This window comes from Eucyclogobius newberryi, unplaced genomic scaffold, assembly GCF_026437365.1.
Source record: "Eucyclogobius newberryi isolate DKJ021-1_F unplaced genomic scaffold, fEucNew1.0.hap1 SCAF_4, whole genome shotgun sequence".
Taxonomy (NCBI): domain Eukaryota; kingdom Metazoa; phylum Chordata; class Actinopteri; order Gobiiformes; family Gobiidae; genus Eucyclogobius; species Eucyclogobius newberryi.
Window position 1 is genome coordinate 35,040,122 of NW_027316056.1, and position 20,764 is coordinate 35,060,885.

General features: G+C 45.2%; 1 protein-coding gene across 1 annotated transcript in view; it reads right to left on the bottom strand.

Moving 5' to 3' along the window:
• LOC140378022 (uncharacterized) overlaps positions 1–20,764 on the bottom strand; it is a 76,211-nt gene that overhangs the window by 22,633 nt on the left and 32,814 nt on the right. Inside the window, exons 25-38 of the mRNA XM_072463652.1 lie at positions 20,229–20,440; positions 20,046–20,146; positions 17,984–18,096; positions 17,515–17,685; positions 16,380–16,411; positions 16,215–16,312; positions 16,097–16,132; positions 8,137–8,164; positions 7,964–8,048; positions 2,422–2,568; positions 1,845–2,056; positions 1,657–1,760; positions 1,228–1,346; positions 199–354 (exon numbers count right to left, since the gene is read on the bottom strand). Of these exons, the coding sequence (XP_072319753.1) occupies positions 199–354; positions 1,228–1,346; positions 1,657–1,760; positions 1,845–2,056; positions 2,422–2,568; positions 7,964–8,048; positions 8,137–8,164; positions 16,097–16,132; positions 16,215–16,312; positions 16,380–16,411; positions 17,515–17,685; positions 17,984–18,096; positions 20,046–20,146; positions 20,229–20,440 (1,614 nt within the window). The remainder of the gene's footprint in view (positions 1–198; positions 355–1,227; positions 1,347–1,656; positions 1,761–1,844; positions 2,057–2,421; positions 2,569–7,963; positions 8,049–8,136; positions 8,165–16,096; positions 16,133–16,214; positions 16,313–16,379; positions 16,412–17,514; positions 17,686–17,983; positions 18,097–20,045; positions 20,147–20,228; positions 20,441–20,764) is intronic.

Below are 20,764 nucleotides of genomic sequence, written 5' to 3' on the forward strand. Positions count from 1 at the left end.
TTGACAAAGAATTGCTTCACGCGCTCTTATCTTTTGACTTAATACCGCTTTATATATTTCATGTAATGCTATTTTGCATTGTATAATAATAATAATAATAACAATAATTTATTTTATTTATATTGTAGAAATCAAAAATCTAAGTGTGGTGGATCCGTAAACCAAGTAATAAAATAACTAAGGCCTAAGGACTCTTACTCTTATTGTAGGCGAGTAGTCATCAAAGAAAGCTGTGAGGAGATGGTCGGGCACGTGGTGCATCACCATGGTGACCTGAGCAGGTGAGGAGAGCTGTCCTGGAGTGGAGCTGAACTCTGCCAACTGCCGCACGGTGAGGAGGGGCAGGGCGTCCATCTGAGGGTCACACAGAGGTCACAAACATGTACGGTTAACAGAATGTTCTGAACAGTCAACACACTGAACAGCTGTCGTCTAATATTGGTATGTAACAAACAGGTTTGTGGCAATGCTCTGGGGTGAGACAGCGCCACCATCAGGCACTAACAAACAGGCTAAATGTGTCGAAATAAATGCTGCCTCCACCGCTTGAGTCAGTGTGTCCAGCACCACAAGGTCACCACAAGGTCAGGAACAAAAGGATAACAAGCCCCTCCCATCATCAGAGGTTAGATCTATGAAATGAAAGGCTGACTCTTCTCCCCCTTAAGATGTAATGACGCTCCAACTGAGCATGTGCAAAGGAAATTATTTCATTAATAAAATAAATAAAAATGTGTGTGTGTGTGTGTGTGTGTGTGTGTGATTGTGTGTATGTGTGTGTGTGTGTGATTGTGTGTATGTGTGTGTGTGTGTGTGTGTGTGTGCGTGTGATTGTGTGTATGTGTGTGTGTGTGTGTGTGTGTATGTGTGTGATTGTGTGTGTGTGTGTGTATGTGTGTGTGTGTGTGTGTGTGTCTGTGTGATTGTGTGTATGTGTGTGTGTGTGATTGTGTGTGTGTGTGATTGTGTGTGTGTGTGTGTGTGTGATTGTGTGTGTGTGTGTGTGTATGTGTGTGTGTGTGTGTGTGTGTCTGTGTGATTGTGTGTATGTGTGTGTGTGTGATTGTGTGTGTGTGTGATTGTGTGTGTGTGTGTGTGTGTGTGATTGTGTGTGTGTGTGATTGTGTGTGTGTGTGTGTGTGTGTGTGATTGTGTGTGTGTGTGATTGTGTGTGTGTGTGTGTGTGTGATTGTGTGTGTGTGTGTGTGTGTGTGTGAGGTGACGTACAGCAGTAAAGTCCGGGTTCATAGTGAGCAGGTCGTGGAAGGACACCAGTCCAGAGAAGGCTCCAAGGTTTGAGCGGATCCAGGCCGCGCTGTCGTTGGTGTGGGCGGAGCAGGACGAGTCTGCAGCGAAACACAGAGAATTACACACAAGTCGAACAATCTCCTCCAGCAATGTGGAGTCTCCAGGGTTCTGAGCAGAAAACACAGCAGAGCAGGCGTGTAGTGTCAAAATAAACTGCAGATGTCCTTTCAAAGTATGATATCCAAGAACACGTCATGCACACAACATGATCCCGGGGGATGATTCATGATTTAGATTATTGAATATAATAATACAACCCCAGGTATGTTTTTGATGAGGGAACAATGTTAGAACATGGCTAAAAGTCTATTTCGCATCATATGTGTCCTTTAAATGTCTGATACTTGCCCACAGTGTTGTTCCTGGTGAGGTAGACCTTGATGAAGTGTGTGTAGATGTACATCTGAGAGGGCAGGGACATGTCTGGTTGGTGCAGGCTCAGGGCGTGAACACTTAGAACACAGCCACAGGTTAGAGCACAAAGCATTTATACAACTTGACACATCTCTCTCCCTCGTAACATGGTCCAGACTTACATGTGCTCGTAGGTGGAACAGTTGAGAGACTTGGTGGTGAGGCAGTGCAGAAAGTCCATGGACACAGATGACAGGAAGGGGCGGAGCCTGCGGTTGAACCATAACTCGATGACCAGTGGATGGTTGATCTGATCCAAGGGGAAAATGTCCAATCGGATTTCACGGATAGCGTCCAAAATGAGAGGGAGAGCGGCTTGTGTGGGATCCAGGGTCTAAAGCACAGAAGCACTCAGGAAACTCAGGAAGATCCTTCATTCTCAACACTGCTTCTGATACCACAATGTCAACAAAAGTAAAAAAAAAAAACTTTTTTTGACAGAAAATTAACATTTTCCACACAAAATAATAGCACTTTCTTTGTGTCCCTGTCCAACAATAGTTCTGTAGATGTCAAACTGTTTTTGTCCTGTTTATGTGATGTTGTTTTGTATTGATACTCAATTAATACTTTGAATGTGTATACAGTTCTGATTCTAGGTACTAGATACTTCAAATTGGCTGATATCAATCTTGGTGAAAATACCAATACTGTAAGTGGAAGTGGTATATCCTCCATGTAAGTGACAGTAGAGCTGACCGTGTTGTGGAGCAGGTCCAGGGCCTGGTCCAGAGCCTGAGGCACTTTACTGAGCAGCAGCTTCCAGGAGGTTCTGGAGCCGCTGGAGTTCTGAGGGCGACTGCAGCTCAAGATGTCCACCAGGTCTGCTGAGGTGAGGGCCGACAACTGAGAGGACACACACACACACACACACACAGACACACACACACACGCACACACCCAAACACATACACACACACACACAGACACACACACAAACACAGACACACACACACGCACACACACACACACACACACACACGCACACACACACACACACACACACACACGCACACACAGACACACACAGACACAGACACACACACACACACACAGACAGACACACACACACACACACAAACACACACACACACACACACACACACTGTCAACACAACATATCACAAACATGTGTCTCTATGTAAAGCATGTCACAGAGCACTATCAGTTGAAAAAGTAGTGCACTCAAAGCAATGTCCAGAGCTGAACACTAGGGGTCAGTATAGACCACAATTCGTTGCAAGAGTTGAAACGAATTGTAACAAAACGAAAAGTAATGTTAAAATATAGCCGCAAGCGGCAATGATCGGCCCTCGCTACGCCGCCCCCACGCCACGTCCTTTTATTACGCCTACTGCTGAATCTGTGACGCTGTCACATCTTCTCCCCTTTGTTTTACCATCAAAAAGCAATTTTATTTTGAATTCTTGGCAACCGTAACTCTTTGAATAAAAATGTGGATAACTTTTGATGGTCCACACCTGAAGATGAGTCTCACCAAATTTCAGGTTAATAGGGCTAACGCCCTGGGAGGGGTTTGTGAAAGTATAAAGTGTAAACATGTTCAGGCGATTTCCCCATTGGAATAACATGGGAGGTTTCGGTCATCGTTACGGCAACGTCATAACAATTATGACATGGGTCTCATTGACTTTTTTGATGGGGATGCCAAAATTGAGTTGTGTGTCAAATTTCATATAATTTCACAAAACTAAACATTTAACTTCCATATAAAATCTGTAGGGGGGCGCTGTGGTGCCAAATTAATTTATTTCACTTCAAGTAGGTTTAGGGCCAAGAGTTTAACAACTGATTCTAATTTGACGCAATTCGGACTTTATCTGCGCAAACGGCAGAAATGTTAAATTTGGGAGATTTCTGAAATTCTAGCTAAAGTTTGCGGCTTCGCCGCACAGAGACCGTGAGAGGTATCAATGTAATTTGGATAAATTTTGATGTCCCACTCCTCAGTAGCATTTTCACCAAATTTCAGCTTTTTAGAGCCAACGCCCTGGGAGGAGTTTGTAAAAGTACGACGTTTGGAAAAACTCCTGAGTCATGCTTAGCCATTTTTGAAGCAATATGGCCGACATTTGGTTAGGCGAACGGCGTTGCCGTAATAATATTTTTTACTTCTCTTGTCACCATCTACCTCTGCGCCAAATTTCATGATTCTACGATCAGATTTTTTTTGGGTCATTCCCTATCTCTCAATGCATTTTTGGTACATTTGGGGGCGCTGACGCGCCATTTTTTTTAATTTTAGAAAAGGGAAATAGCCAGAATGTAGAGTGGCACGATTTTTAGAGGTGTGCAAATTTTTGTGACTTTTCGTCAATGTTCACTGGGTAAAAAATAGGGGGGTTGGTCCCGAGAAGAAAAGAAAGAAGAAAGAAGAAAGAATATTAAAGCCGCAAGCGGCATCCAACGGCCCTCGCGGGCCGCCGCCCTTCTGACTCTGCGCTTTCGACTTGATAAAGATGGCGCCCTTATTGTGTTGAATTAAAAAAGAACTTGACAGACGGCGACACAATTGACATGGCCAATCCAGTGTAAATGAACACAAGTGTCAGTCAAATGTGCGGGTCCGCCGCACAGAGACCGTGACACTTGGAATAAAAATATGGATAACTTTTGATGCTCCGCTTGTGTAGATGATTTTCCCCAAATATAAGCTTGATCGAGCTATTGCCCTTAGAGGAGTTTGTTAAAGTGTGAAGCGTAAATGTGAACATTTCAGAGATTTCGCTGTTTTCCCATTTCTGACATATATTTGCGGGTCGGCCACACAGAGACCGTAGCACTTAGAATCAAAATATGGATAAGTTTTGATGCCCCGCTTGTCTAGATGATATTCTCCAAATATGAACTTGATCGGGCAATCGCCCTAGGAGGAGTTCGTTAAAGTGTGAAGCGTAAAAATGTGGTGATTTGAGCGATTCTACGATTTTCCCATAAGGATAACATGGGATGTTTCTGTCATCGCTACGGTTACGTCGTACAAAATATGACTTTGGCTCTCATACTTTTATGATCAGGATGGTAAATTAGAATTTTGTTCAAAATATCATGTCATTTGGAAAAACTCTATTGTTTATAGGCCACTCTGAAGGCCAAATAGTCAGAATTCTGGGAAACGTTTGCGGCTCTGTCGCACAGAGACCGTAAAAGCTATCCTTAAAATTTGGATAACTTTAGATGCCCCACTTGTCTAGAGGACGTACACCGATTTTGAGGTCGGTGGGCAAAACGCACTAGGAGGAGTTCGTTAAAGTGTGAAACAGAAAAATGTGGATATTCGAGAGATTTAGCGGTTTTCCCATAGGGATAACATGGGAGGTTTATGTCATCGCTACGACTACGCCGTAAAAATTAAGGCATTTGTCTGATTGGCTTTTGTGATCGCGACGCCAAAATAGAATTTTGGGTAAAGTTTAGAAAATTTTGGTAAAACTAATTTTTGACCTTCAATGTTAATTTAAAGGTCACTCTGTAGGGGGCGCTATCGCGCCCATTTCAATTTTGTCATCATAAACTGGTCCAAACTAGAAAGTTGAACAACTGATTCAAATTTGGTCCTAATCGGACTTGTTTTGATCAAATGGGAACAATTTTTAGATCTGCAATATCCCAAAATAAGTTGTCCAACTTTGCGGCTGCGCCGCACACAGACCGTAAAAGGTATCTCAAAAAATTGGATAACTTTAGATGCCCCACTTGTCCAGAGGACGTCCGCCGATTTTGAAGTCGGTGGGCAAAACGCCCTAGGAGGAGTTCGTCAAAGTTTGACGTGAACAAAATGGCTAACACAGCGTGTTTTCATTTTCAAAGGAAGATGGCGGGCATAGGGTAATTCTGGGGGCGTGGCCACAATAATATTTGTTTTTTGTCCTCACAAGAGGAATGCGTGTTCCGAATTTCGTAGCTCTACGACAAAGTTGACCTCGGGGCGTCTCCCATAGGCGCAATGTATTTTGACTTTTGTCGGTGGCGCTGTCGCGCCATTTTTTAACGAAAAAAAAAATGGCCCAGAAAAAACAAAATTTTTCGCCGATTTTGAATTTTGGGTAAAGTTTGGTGAGTTTTTGAGCATGTTCAGGGGGTCAAATTAGAGCTCAAAAAGCAGAAGAACAAGAAAAATAATAAAAAATATAGCCGCAAGCGGCAATGATCGGCCCTCGCCACGCCGCCGCCACGCCGCAAGAGGAGGGGGCGCTAACGCGCCCCAATTGTCCTTTTATTGCGCCTACTGCTGAATCTGTGACGCTGTCACATCTTCTCCCCTTTGTTTTACCATCAAAAAGCAATTTTTTTTTGAATTCTTGGCACAATGTGCGGCTTTGCCGCACAGACACCGTGACTCTTTGAATAAAAATGTGGATCACTTTTGATGGTCCACCCCTGAAGATGAGTCTCACCAAATTTCAGGTTAATAGGGCTAACGCCCTAAGAGGAGTTTGTGAAAGTATAAAGTGTAAACATGTTCTGGCGATTTCCCCATTGGAATAACATGGAAGGTTTCGGTCATCGTTACGGCAACGCCATAACAATTATGACATGGCTCTCATTGACTTTTTTGATGGGGATGCTAAAATTGAGTTGTGTGTCAAATTTCATATAATTTCGCAAAACTAAACATTTAACCTCCATATAAAATCTGTAGGGGGCGCTGTGGCGCCAAATGAATTTATTTCACTTCAAGTGGGTTTAGGGCAAAGAGTTTAACAACTGATTCTAATTTGACGCAATTCGGACTTTATCTGCGCAAACGGCAGAAATTTTAAATATGGGAGATTTCTGAAATTCTAGCTACAGTTTGCGGCTTCGCCGCACAGAGACCGTGAGAGGTATCAATGTAATTTGGATAACTTTTGATGTCCCACTCCTCAGTAGCATTTTCACCAAATTTCAGCTTTTTAGGGCCAACGCCCTGGGAGGAGTTCGTAAAAGTACGACGTTTGGAAAAACTCCAAAATCATGTTTAGCCATTTTTGAAGCAATATGGCCGACATTTGGTTGGGCGGACGGCGTTGCCGTATTAATATTTTTTACTTCTCTTGTCACCATCTACCTCTGCGCCAAATTTCATGATTCTACGATCAGATTTTTTTGGGGTCATTTCCCATCTCTCAATGCATTTTTGGTACATTTGGGGGCGCTGACGCGCCAATTTTTTTTATTTTAGAAAAGGGAAATAGCCAGAATGTAGAGAGGCACGATTTTTAGAGGTGTGCAAATTTTTTGTGACTTTTCGTCAATGTTCACTGGGTGAAAAATAGGGGGGTTGGTCCCGAGAAGAAGAAGAAGAAGAAGAAGAAGAAGAAGAAGAAGAAGAAGAAGAAGAAGAATATTCCGATGCGAAAACAATGTTTCCCATTTTTCAAATATCATAAACTATACATTTTCGGAAAGCGCTCGCGCTTTCCTACCTCATGGTGTGGGTCCCTGGTCACTGACGGGTACTTTCGTTAATTTTGAGTGGGCTCCGCCCACTTTGTGTTTTTGGCCCTCTATACAGTAATAATGTTACATTTTTGCCTTGTGTTATATGCACGGAACATGCAAGAGATGGGGAACATATTCGTGAGCTACTTAGCGCAAATGAGTGCTTTATATGGGGATGACGACCGCGAGGCGGTCTTCATCCCAATGTAAAGTGCTCGTTTAGTGCGCACTTTTGCACGGGCTTCGCCCGTTTACAACGGTAATGTTCCATTTTCCTACTACTAATTAGTATGCACGGGGCGTGCGTGAGTGAAGGAGTGCGTTAGTGAGTGTTTGGAAGTGGGCGAGCGCTTCACGCTCGATTTCGTGCGCACTATGTGCGCACTTTCGCAGCCGTGCTTCGCACGGCCTTACGAGATTAATAGGCCTCTCGCCAGCTTGTGGCGCTCGGGCCTAATAAACCGTTACGCTGTAAAGTCGCTAATGTTAGCCGCTTATCTTAGCTTGAGCTGTTAAAAGATTGGCAGTTTTCCATCTCAAGCAATGAGATGAATAATCTGTATGACATTTAATGTTAGATCCATCTGGCTAAAACTTGCATGTTTATAATAGTTCATAAATACGTGCGTGTCGGATTGGATCAAGATTTAGAACAGAAATCCATTTTATCTGAATTTTGTAGCTGTTTTGTCACACAGAGGAGAGAAAGTCCGAATGGCTCTGTGAACTCCAGCGTCTGCTACAGAGTGTGATCTGTGTATCGGTGTATGAGAGTCACTATTATGATGGTAAATACCGAGGCGCAGGCCAGTTGTTCTACGGTGAAGTCACAGAAGAGACGGCTCATCTTCCCCTGGTCCATCCAGAGCTGCAGAGACGTGCTGTGGACCAGAACAACACTCACTCATGGTTCAAATATACTGTGGTGTGTAATGTTCTGAAGGTTCGGAAGGTTCTGAAGGTTCTCACCTGTTCACCTCAGCACAGATCTCCGTCTCTAAAAACACCAAACATTATTGTTAAAATGAACATACACAACTTCACCCCAGCTCCTGGCCTCAGGTTTGACCACTACAATATGAAGAGAAGCACTAATAACGCCTCATGTTCAAACTGGGATAGTTTCTTATGTACAGTATATAAAACATCAAACTTGTCATACAGTATTTCGGTGTAAAGGATACTTTTATTTTCTCATATTTAACAGCTTACACAGCTTACACTCTAGTTAAATGAAATAGTTCAGATTTGGACAGGCTTTAAACAATAATGCATGTTTTTCATGGGATTGTAAAGCAATAATATTCATAAATATAGCCGCAAGCGGCAATGATCGGCCCTCGCCACGCCGCCACCACGCCGCAAGAGGAGGGGGCGCTAATGCGCCCCAATGGTCCTTTTATTACGCCTACTGCTGAATCTGTGATGCTGTCACATCTTCTCCCCTTTGTTATACCATCAAAAAGCTATTTTATTTTGAATTCTTGGCAAAATGTGCGGCTTTGCCGCACAGACACCGTGACTCTTAGAATAAAAATGTGGATAACTTTTGATGGTCCACCCCTGAAGATGAGTCTCACCAAATTTCAGGTTAATAGGGCTGACGCCCTGGGAGGAGTTCGTGAAAGTCTAAAGTGTAAACATGTTCTGGCGATTTCCCCATTGGAATAACATGGAAGGTTTCGGTCATCGCTACGGCAAAGCCTTAACAATTATGACATGGGTCTCATTGACTTTTTTGATGGGAATGCTAAATTGAGTTCTGTGTCAAATTTCAGAAAACATTTAACCTCCATATAAAATCTGTAGGAGGCGCTGTGGCGCCAAATAAATTTATTTCACAGTTTGAGGCTTGGCCGCACAGACCGTGAGAGGTATCAATGTAATTTGGATAACTTTTGATGTCCCACTCCTCAGTAGCATTTTCACCAAATTTCAGCTTTTTAGAGCCAACGCCCTGGGAGGAGTTCGTAAAAGTACGACGTTTAGAAAAACTCCCAAGTCATAATTAGCCATTTTTGAACCAATATGGCCAACATTTGGTTGGGCGGACGGCGTTGCCGTAATAATATTTTTTACTTCTCTTGTCATCATCTACCTCTGCGCCAAATTTCATAATTCTACGATAAGTTTTTTTTGGGTCATTTTCTATCTTAATGCATTTTTGGTACATTTGAGGGCGCTGACGCGCCAATTTTTTAAATTTTAGAAAAGAGAGATAGCCAGAATGTAAGGAGGCACGATTTTTAGAGGTGTGTAAATTTTTGTGACTTTTCGTCAATGTTCACTGGGTGAAAACTAGGGGGGTTGGTCCCGAGAAGAAGAAGAAGAAGAAGAAGAAGAAGAAGAAGAAGAAGAAGAAGAAGAAGAAGAAGAAGAAGAAGAAGAAGAAGAAGAAGAAGAAGAAGAAGAATTAAAGCCGCAAGCGGCATCCAACGGCCCTCGCGGGCCGCCGGCCTTCCGACTCTGCGCTTTCGACTTGATAAAGATGGCGCCCTTATTGTGTTGAATTAAAAAAGAACTTGACAGACGGCGACACATTGGACATTGGAATTTTGTGCAAAATATCATGTCATTTGGAAAAACTCTATTGTTTATAGGCCACTCTGAAGGCCAAATAGTCAGAATTCTGGGAAACGTTTGCGGCTCCGTCGCACAAAGACCGTAAAAGTTATCCTTAAAATTTGGATAACTTTAGATGCCCCACTTGTCTAGAGGACGTACACCGATTTTGAGGTTGGTGGGCAAAACGCACTAGGAGGAGTTCGTTAAAGTGTGAAACATAAAAATGTGGTAATTTGAGAGATTTTGCGGTTTTCCCATAGGGATAACATGGGAGGTTTCTGTCATCGCTACGACTACGCCGTAAAAATTTAGGCATTTTTGTGTTTGGCTTTTGTGATCGGGACGGCAAAATAGAATTTTGGGTAAAGTTTAGACAATTTTGGTAAAACTAATTGTTGACCTTCAATGTTAATTTAAAGGTCACTCTGTAGGGGGCGCTATCGTGGCCATTTCAATTTTGTCAGCCTAAACTGGTCCAAACTAGAAAGTTTAACAACTGTTTCAAATTTGGTCCTAATCAGACTTGTTTTGATCAAATGGGAGCAATTTTTAGATCTGCAATATTCCAAAATAAGTTGTCCAACTTTGCGGCTGCGCCGCACGTAGACCGTAAAAGGTATCTCAAAAAATTTGATAACTTTAGATGCCCCACTTGTCCAGAGGACGTACACCGATTTTGAAGTCGGTGGGCAAAACGCCCTAGGAGGAGTTCGTCAAAGTTTGACGTGAACAAAATGGCTAACTCAGCTTGTTTTCATTTTCAAAGGAAGATGGCGGCCATAGGGTAAGTCTGGGGGCGTGGCCACAATAATATTTTTTTTTTGTCCTCACGAGAGAAATGCGTGTCCCGAATTTCGTAGCTTTACGCCAAAGTTGACCTCGGGGCGTCTCCCATAGGCGCAATGTATTTTGACTTTTGTCGGTGGCGCTGTCGCGCCATTTTTTATTGAAAAAAAAAATGGCCCAGAAAAAATCTAATTTTTCGCCGATTCTGAATTTTGGGCAATGTTTGGTGAGTTTTTGAGCATGTTCAGGGGGTCAAATTAGAGTTCAAAGCGCTGAAGAAGAACAAGAAAAATTAAAGCCGCAAGCGGCATCCAACGGCCCTCGCGGGCCGCCGGCCTTCCGACTCTGCGCTTTCGACTTGATAAAGATGGCGCCCTTATTGTGTTGAATTAAAAAAGAACTTGACAGACGGCGACACATTGGACATGGCCAATCCAGTGCAAATGAACATAAATGTCGGTCAAATGTGCGGGTCCGCCGCACATTTGACCGTGACAATTGGAATAAAAATATGGATAAGTTTTGATGCCCCGCTTGTGTAGATGATTTTCCCCAAATATGAGTTTGATCGGACAATCGCCCTAGGAGGAGTTCGTTAAAGTGTGAAGCGTAAAAATGTGGTGATTTGAGTGATTCTACGATTTTCTCATAAGGATAACATGGGATGTTTCTGTCATCGCTACGGTTACGCCGTACAAAATATGACTTTGGCTCTCATACTTGTATGATCAGGATGGCAAATTAGAATTTTGTGCAAAATATCATGCCATTTGGAAAAACTATTGTTTATAGGCCACTCTGAAGGCCAAATAGTCAGAATTCTGGGAAACGTTTGCGGCTCCGTCGCACAGAGACCGTAAAAGTTATCCTTAAAATTTGGATAACTTTAGATGCACCACTTGTCTAGAGGACGTACACCGATTTTGAGGTCGGTGGGCAAAACGCACTAGGAGGAGTTCGTTAAAGTGTGAAACAGAAAAATGTGGATATTCGAGAGATTTAGCGGTTTTCCCATAGGGATAACATGGGAGGTTTATGTCATCGCTACGACTACGCCGTAAAAATTAAGGCATTTGTCTGATTGGCTTTTTTGATCGGGACGCCAAAATAGAATTTTGGGTAAAGTTTAGACAATTTTGGTAAAACTAATTTTTGACCTTCAATGTTAATTTAAAGGTCACTCTGTAGGGGGCGCTATCGCGCCCATTTCAATTTTGTCATCATGGTCCAAACTAGAAAGTTGAACAACTGATTCAAATTTGGTCCTAATCGGACTTGTTTTGATCAAATGGGAACAATTTTTAGATCTGCAATATCCCAAAATAAGTTGTCCAACTTTGCGGCTGCGCCGCACACAGACCGTAAGAGGTATCTCAAAAAATTGGATAACTTTAGATCCCCCACTTGTCCAGAGGACGTACGCCGATTTTGAAGTCGGTGGGCAAAACGCCCTAGGAGGAGTTCGTCAAAGTTTGACGTGAACAAAATGGCTAACACAGCGTGTTTTCATTTTCAAAGGAAGATGGCGGCCATAAGGTAAGTCTGGGGGCGTGGCCACAATAATATTTTTTTTTTGTCCTCACAAGAGGAATGCGTGTTCCGAATTTCGTAGCTCTACGACAAAGTTGACCTCGGGGCGTCTCCCATAGGAGCAATGTATTTTGACTTTTGTCGGTGGCGCTGTCGCGCAATTTTCCATCCATCCATTTTCTACCGCTTGTTCCCTTTCGGGGTCGCGGGTGACTGGAGCCTATCCCAGTGACTTCGGGCCTTAGGCGGGGTACACCCTGGACAGTGGCCAACTTGTCGCAGGGCCAACACAGAGACATAGACATTACAGACAGTTCACTCTCACATTCAATCACTAGGGCCAATTTAGAGTCACCAATTTTGCCTAACACATACATGTCTTTGGACGGTGGGAGGAAGCCGGAGAACCCGGAGAGAACCCACGATAACACGGGGAGAACATGCAGACTCCACCCAGAGAGATCATGTTGGTCTGGTCCGGGAATCGAACCCATGATCTCCTTCTTGGGAGGCAAGAGCGCTAACCGCCTTTGCCACCGTGCACCCCGTCGCGCAATTTTTTTAGGAAAAAAAAAATGGCCCAGAAAAAACAAAATTTTTCGCCGATTCTGAATTTTGGGCAAAGTTTGGTGAGTTTTTGAGCATGTTCAGGGGGTCAAATTAGAGTTCAAAGTGATGAAGAACAAGAAAAATAATAATATTTTTAGCAAAAACAATATAGCCGTTTCCACTATAACAACAAATGATACATCGTTTGAAAGCTCTAAGCCTTCCCGATGCCGTCATGGGGTGGAATCATCATTACGAGCGCTTACGCGCTCGTCACTCCCTATTCCGTCGGGATGCCCCGCCCACTCCCCATAGACTTCCATTGATTTGAGCAGATACAAGCATGACCCATGCCTGCGGCATGGATTTTCGCGTACGGGACGATGCCAGGAGGGTTTTTGGAGGAATGCAGCGCTTCGCGCTGCTGTTGTCAACAATGAGTGAATGGGCTACGCCCATTCACTCATTGTTGACTATTTCTGTCATAGCAGGAGTAAGTATGCATGATCCATGCCTTCGGCATGGGCTAGTTCACTGTACTTGCCAGGGGCGACGGGGTACCAAACATGCGGGCTACGCCCGCATGTTTGGTCAGACAGTTGCAACGCTGCCTTCGGCAGCGTTGCGGGAGCAATAGGCCCTCCGCCCTGCTGGGGCTCGGGCCTAAATATTTTTAGCAAAAACAATATAGCCGTTTCCACTATAACAACAAATTATACATCGTTTGAAAGCTCTAAGCCTTCCCGATGCCGCCATGGGGTGGAATCATCATTACGAGCGCTTACGCGCTCGTCACTCCCTATTCCGTCGGGATGCCCCGCCCACTCCCCATAGACTTCCATTGATTTGAGCAGATACAAGCATGGCCCATGCCTGCGGCATGGATTTTCGCGTACGGGACGATGCCAGGAGTGATTTTGGAGGAATGCAGCGTTTCGCGCTGCTGTTGTCAACAATGAGTGAATGGGCTACGCCCATTCACTAATTGTTGACTATTTCTGTCATAGCAGGAGTAAGTATGCATGATCCATGCCTTCGGCATGGTCTAGTTCACTGTACTTGCCAGGGGCGACGGGGGACAGTTGCAGTTGCGGGAGCAATAGGCCCTCCGCCCTGCTGGGGCTCGGGCCTAATAATAATAAATATAGCCGCAAGCGGCAATGATCGGCCCTTGCTACGCCGCCACCACGCCGCAAGAGGAGGGGGCGCTAACGCGCCCCAATTGTCCTTTTATTACGCCTACTGCTGAATCTGTGACGCTGTCACATCTTCTCCCCTTTGTTTTACCATCAAAAAGCAATTTTATTTTGAATTCTTGGCAAAATGTGCGGCTTTGCCGCACAGACATCGTGACTCTTTGAATAAAAATGTGGATAACTTTTGATGGTCCACCCCTGAAGATGAGTCTCACCAAATTTCAGGTTAATAGGGCTGATGCCCTGGGAGGAGTTCGTGAAAGTCTAAAGTGTAAACATGTTCTGGCGATTTCCCCATTGGAATAACATGGAAGGTTTCGGTCATCGTTACGGCAACGCCACTTTTTTGATGGGGATTCTAAAATTGAGTTGTGTGTCAAATTTCATATAATTTCGCAAAACTAAACATTTAACCTCCATATAAAATCTGTAGGGGGCGCTATGGCTCCAAATTAATTTATTTCACTTCAAGTAGGTTTAGGGCAAAGAGTTTAACAACTGATTCTAATTTGACGCAATGCGGACTTTATCTGCGCAAACGGCAGAAATGTTAAATTTGGGAGATTTCTGAAATTCTTGCTACAGTTTGCGGCTTTGCCGCACAGAGACCGTGAGTGGTATCAATGTAATTTGGATAACTTGATGTCCCACTCCTCAGTAGCATTTTCACCAAATTTCAGCTTTTTAGGGCCAACGCCCTGGGAGGAGTTCGTAAAAGTACAACGTTTGGAAAAACTCCGAAGTCATGTTTAGCCATTTTTGAAGCAATATGGCCGACATTTGGTTGGGCGGACGGCGTTGCCGTAATAATATTTTTTACTTCTCTTGTCACCATCTACCTCTGCACCAAATTTCATGATTCTACGATCAGATTTTTTTTGGGTCATTTCCCATCTCTCAATGCATTTTTGGTACATTTGGGGGCGCTGACGCGCCAATTTTTTTTATTTTAGAAAAGGGAAATAGCCAGAATGTAGAGAGGCACGATTTTTAGAGGTGTGCAAATTTTTGGGACTTTTCATCAATGTTCACTGGGTGAAAAATAGGGGGGTTGGTCCCGAGAAGAAGAAGAAGAAGAAGAAGAAGAAGAAGAAGAAGAAGAAGAAGAAGAAGAAGAAGAAGAAGAAGAAGAAGAAGAAGAAGAAGAAGAAGAAGAAGAAGAAGAAGAAGAAGAAGAAGAAGAAGAAGAAGAAGAAGAAGAAGAAGAATACTATTCCGATGCGAAAACAATGTTTCCCATTTTTCAAATATCATAAACTATACATTTTCGGAAAGCGCTCGCGCTTTCCTACCACATGGTGTGGGTCCCTGGTCACTGACGGGTACTTTCGTTAATTTTGAGTGGGCTCCGCCCACTTTGTGTTTTTGGCCCTCTATACAGTAATAATGTTCAATTTTTGCATTACATGCTTATATGCACGGAACATGCAAGAGATGGGGAACGTATTCGTGAGCTACTTGGCGCAAATGAGTGCTTTATATGGGGATGACGACCGAAGCGGTCGTCATCTCAATGTAAAGTGCTCGTTTAGTGCGCACTTTTGCACGGGCTTCGCCGTTTACAACGGTAATGTTCCATTTTCCTACTACTAATTAGTATGCACGGGGCGTGCATGAGTGAAGGAGTGCGTTAGTGAGTGTTTGGAAGTGGGCGAGCGCTTCGCGCTCGATTTCGTGCGCACTACGTGTGCACTTTCGCAGCCGTGCTTCGCACGGCCTTACGAGATTAATAGGCCTCTCGCCAGCTTGTGGCGCTCGGGCCTAATAAGGTGTAATTGAATAAATGAAGGATAGATGATGGAGAAGCAGTATAATGTATCGCCATGGGAACAAAAGTTACAGCAAAATTGGGACTAGAACTGGACTAAACCTGGACTAGACCAGGGCTAAACCAGGTCTGTATCTGAACTAAGGACCAAAAGTGTGTTATTGTATACATTAATATATACACGAAGCAAGCAGCACTTACCATTCTGAACTGTCACTGTGCACTGTAAGGTGAACAAAGAAAAGTATTACAAAAGTATATGCAAAATGCTATCGCTAATGTGTTTTGTGTATTTCCTGTCATAATTGTAATACATCGTGTTTGTGTAGAATGACATCACAACATTCTAGAAGGATCAGAAAACCACATTAGCATCAGAACGTGGGGCCACTTTTCAGTTTAAAGGACGTTTAAACATCAGATTCATATTGTAGGTTTGTGGACTCAATCCCAAACAAATAATATTAAGGTTCAACGTTTGAGGATCATACATTTAGGTATTGAAAAACCATAGAGTTAAATGAGGACATGTGACCATTAGACTTTACCTCTCCCTTGTAAATGACGCAACCTGAAAAAAACAAAAGCGAGAAGTCACAATCCCAGAACGAGCAGAACGAGTTAGGTTGAAATCTGAGCTGTTTTGCTTTTACCGTGTGGCACGTGCGGTGACAGGGCAATCTTGGTTCTGATGATGGCGGATTTGGTTTCCAGGGAAACGGAGACTGTGGCCACGTCCAGTCTGTTAAACCTGTGAGGACAAACCACCTTAACCCTGTGTCCACACAGACATACACTGACATACTGAGGGGACTTACAGACTTCTGTAGGACGAGCAGGACAGGTTTCCCTTCACATGAAACATAATGACACAGATTCATGTTATACTTGGACTAAACACTAAAAACTGTCTCATAAAGGATTTTTATTTTACAACTTTCATTGCTCTGATAAGATCCAATGCAGAGTTTGAAGACTAATCACACTCTCAGTCTCCCCTTTAGTCCCCCCTTCAGACCACTCTCTCCCCTTTAGTCCCTCAGGCCCCGCCCCTCTCTCACTCTCCCCTTTAATCCTCCAGGCCCCGCCAATCTCTCGCTCTCCCCTTTAATCCTCAGGCCCCGCCCCTCTCTCACTCTCCCCTTTAGTCCCTCAGGCCCCGCCCCTCTCTCACTCTCCCCTTTAATCCCTCAGACCTCGCCCCTCTCTCACTCTCCCCTTTAATCCTCCAGGCCCCGCCCCTCTCTCACTCTCCCCTTTAATCCTCCAGGCCCCGCCCCTCTCTCACTCTCCACTTTAATCCCTCAGGCCCCGCCCCTCTCTCACTCTCCCCTTTAATCCTCCAGGCCCCGCCCCTCTCTCACTCTCCCCTTTATCTCTCACTCTCCCTTTTAATCCTCCAGGCCCCGCCCCTCTCTCACTTTCCCCTTTAATCCCTCAGACCTCGCCCCTCTCTCACTCTCCCCTTTAATCCTCCAGGCCCCGCCCCTCTCTCACTCTCCCCTTTAATCCTCCAGGCCCCGCCCCTCTCTCACTCTCCCCTTTAGTGCCTCAGGCCCCGCCCCTCTCTCACTCTCCCCTTTAGTCCCTCAGGCCCCGCCCCTCTCTCACTCTCCCCTTTAATCCTCCAGGCCCCGCCCCTCTCTCACTCTCCCCTTTAATCCCTCAGGCCCCGCCCCTCTCTCAGTCTCCACTTTAATCCCTCAGGCCCCGCCCCTCTCTCAGTCTCCCCTTTAGTCCCTCAGGCCCCGCCCCTCTCTCACTCCCCTTTAGTCCCTCAGACCCCGCCCCTCTCTCACTCTCCACTTTAATCCCTCAGGCCCCGCCCCTCTCTCACTCTCCACTTTAATCCCTCAGGCCCCGCCCCTCTCTCAGTCTCCCCTTTAGTCCCCCAGGCCCCGCCCCTCTCTCAGTCTCCCCTTTAGTACCCCAGGCCCCGCCCCTCGCTGTTACCTGTGGGACGTAATGCACTAGGGCTGAGAGGAACAGGGGCAAGTGCTCTTTGGCTGGACCCTGAGTGTAGAAGTCAAAGAGCTTGTTGATGATGGGGTCTTTGTCTGTGGGCAGAGGCAGGGCCAGCATCTCTGCGCTCTGCTCTGGGGTCAGCAGAGGCACAACGTCCAGCTGTGGACAGACAAGGTCACAGAGGATGCACAAGTGAAGAGCAGAGCCACGAGAGGTCATTTTGACAACACGTTTAAATTATTGTTTTTTAATAATCTTCAAGCAAAAACAGAGTTCAGTTTTATTAAGATCAATCGGTCTAAAATCTAAATTCTTTCAGTTGGTTTATTGGTTAGAGTCTTAATCGATTTTAGCATCTAGTCAAACAACATATGATATCTTTGTTGATCTTTAAATAAAAGCAAATTGATTACCAAGTTAGGTATGCGGAATGTCCACTGAGTGGTCAGAGACTCACCAGGTTGAGGTGTGGGTTGAGCTGCAGTAGATGTTTGAGAGGCAGGAGCCGTGAGAAGGGCCCCAGGTTCTGTTGGAGCCACTCAGAGCTGTTCATGGAGACACAACCAGGACCTGGAGGACAGGACAATAACATGCAGCACATGTTAATCCACACGCACACAACTTCATAAAAGAGTAACTGGCTGGCACAGATAATGGAGAAATACTATTGTGGATTGTTGTCAAGAGTAATATTGCCACTATAGGGGTTGTAGAAAATAATGAGGGGGATAATAACTCCATAAGAGGTTTATTATGCAGTTTCAAAACATGTGGTCTAGATAAAGTAACATCAGAGCATCAGAGTCCCTCTAGTCTGTCTTCAATCACTGGGACAAGTAAGACAAAGGAAATGTTAGCGTTCTGTCTCTCAGACCACTTATGGTCATGAGCTTTGGGTAATGACCGAAAGGACAAAATCGCAAATTCCTGTGCATGCCCCACTGGGAGGAGGCCCTAGGGAAGATCCAGGACACGCTAGAGGCTCTCTGGGGCCTGGGAACACCTTGGGGCCCTCCGGAAGAGCTGGAGGAAGTGTGTGTGGAAGAGCTGGAGGAAGTGCGTGTGGAAGAGCTGGAGGAAGTGCGTGTGGAAGAGCTGGAGGAAGTGCGTGTGGAAGAGCTGGAGGAAGTGTGTGTAGAAGATGCGTGTGGAAGAGCTGGAGGAAGTGTGTGTGGAAGAGCTGGAGGAAGTGTGTGTAGAAGATGCGTGTGGAAGAGCTGGAGGAAGTGTGTGTGGAAGAGCTGGAGGAAGTGTGTGTAGAAGATGCGTGTGGAAGAGCTAGAGGAAGTGTGTGTGGAAGAGCTGGAGGAAGTGTGTGTGGAAGAGTTTTAGGAAGTGTGTGTAGAAGAGCTGGAGGAAGTGTGTGTGGAAGAGCTGGAGGAAGTGTGTGTGGAAGAGTTTTAGGAAGTGTGTGTAGAGGGGCTGGAGGAAGTGTGTGAGGAAGAGCTGGAGGAAGTGTGTGTGGAAGAGCTGGAGGAAGTGTGTGTGGAAGAGCTGGAGGAAGTGTGTGTGGAAGAGCTGGAGGAAGTGTGTGTGGAAGAGCTGGAGGAAGTGTGTGTGGAAGAGCTGGAGGAAATATGTGTGGAAGAGCTGGAGGAAGTATGTGTGTAGAAGAGCTGGAGGAAGTGTGTGTGGAAGAGCTGGAGGAAATATGTGTGGAAGAGCTGGAGGAAGTATGTGTGGAAGAGCTGGAGGAAGTGTGTGTGGAAGAGCTGGAGGAAGTGTGTGTGGAAGAGCTGGAGGAAGTGTGTGTGGAAGAGCTGGAGGAAGTGTGTGTGGAAGAGCTGGAGGAAGTGTGTGTGGAAGAGCTGGAGGAAGTGTGTGTGGAAGAGCTGGAGGAAATATGTGTGGAAGAGCTGGAGGAAGTATGTGTGTAGAAGAGCTGGAGGAAGTGTGTGTGGAAGAGCTGGAGGAAATATGTGTGGAAGAGCTGGAGGAAGTATGTGTGGAAGAGCTGGAGGAAGTGTGTGTGGAAGAGCTGGAGGAAGTGTGTGTGGAAGAGCTGGAGGAAGTGTGTGTGGAAGAGCTGGAGGAAGTGTGTGTGGAAGAGCTGGAGGAAGTGTGTGTGGAAGAGCTGGAGGAAGTGTGTGTGGAAGAGCTGGAGGAAGTGTGTGTGGAAGAGCTGGAGGAAGTGTGTGTGGAAGAGCTGGAGGAAGTGTGTGTGGAAGAGCTGGAGGAAGTGTGTGTGGAAGAGCTGGAGGATGTGTGTGTGGAAGAGCTGGAGGAAGTATGTGTGAAAGAGCTGGAGGAAGTGTGTGTAGAAGAGCTGGAGGAAGTGTGTGTGGAAGAGCTGGAGAAAGTGTGTGAGGAAGAGCTGGAGGAAGTGTGTGTGGAAGAGCTGGAGGAAGTGTCTGGGGTCCAGGAATTCTGGGAGTCCCTGCTTAGACTGCTGCCCCCACCACCTTGTTATCCACTAAATACAATACAAATGCATGAATGTGAAATTCACATTAAGACGACAAAATCGATCCAAATACCAAAATAAACTAATGGCACATACAGTGTGTGTGTTTATGTACCTGAGAGGGGACTGGAGAGGAAGTGGAGGATGTAGTTCTTCAGGATCACTTTCTGCTGGTGTAAAGTCATCTCCTCAAAGTTCTGGCTGAAGATCTGCAGGCTGAGAGTCAGGAACATAAGCATCACTCATACTGTCTGATACATCCTAATACTGTCGGTATAATCAGCATTTGCAGGCGTACACGTATTGGTAGGAGGAGCAGCTGATGTTGCGGGTGCTCAGACAGCGCAGGAACCGCCCCGAGGCGTGTGGGAGGAACCATCTGAGGCGGAGGGGGAACCACGTGTGGACCAGGCTGGAGTTCCTGAGCTCCTGGTCCGTCAGCATGGACAGTCTCATCTCACCCAGAACGTCCAGGATCTCAGGGGCCGACGTGCTCACTCTCCCCATGGGCTGTCACCACAAACACACGTTATGATCACGAGCGGTGATGCGGCGTTCCACGACCAATAATGACTCCTTTAGGTTCAGAGCGACTTAAAGGGGACAACTAATGCTTTTTTAAACATGCATGGATCAATATTTAACTTTTTGTTCATTATAAACCGCAATATTGATCTCAAACAACTTCAATTAGAAAGCAGAAAGCAGAGTTTATGTGAATGTAGCTTTAAGTTTTGTTTCTACAACTCTCCCTAGGAGCTATGAAAGGAAACATTAGCCTCCTTTCCCTCACTCCTTCCTCCCTCAAAAGACCATATGGACAGTCCTTATCAT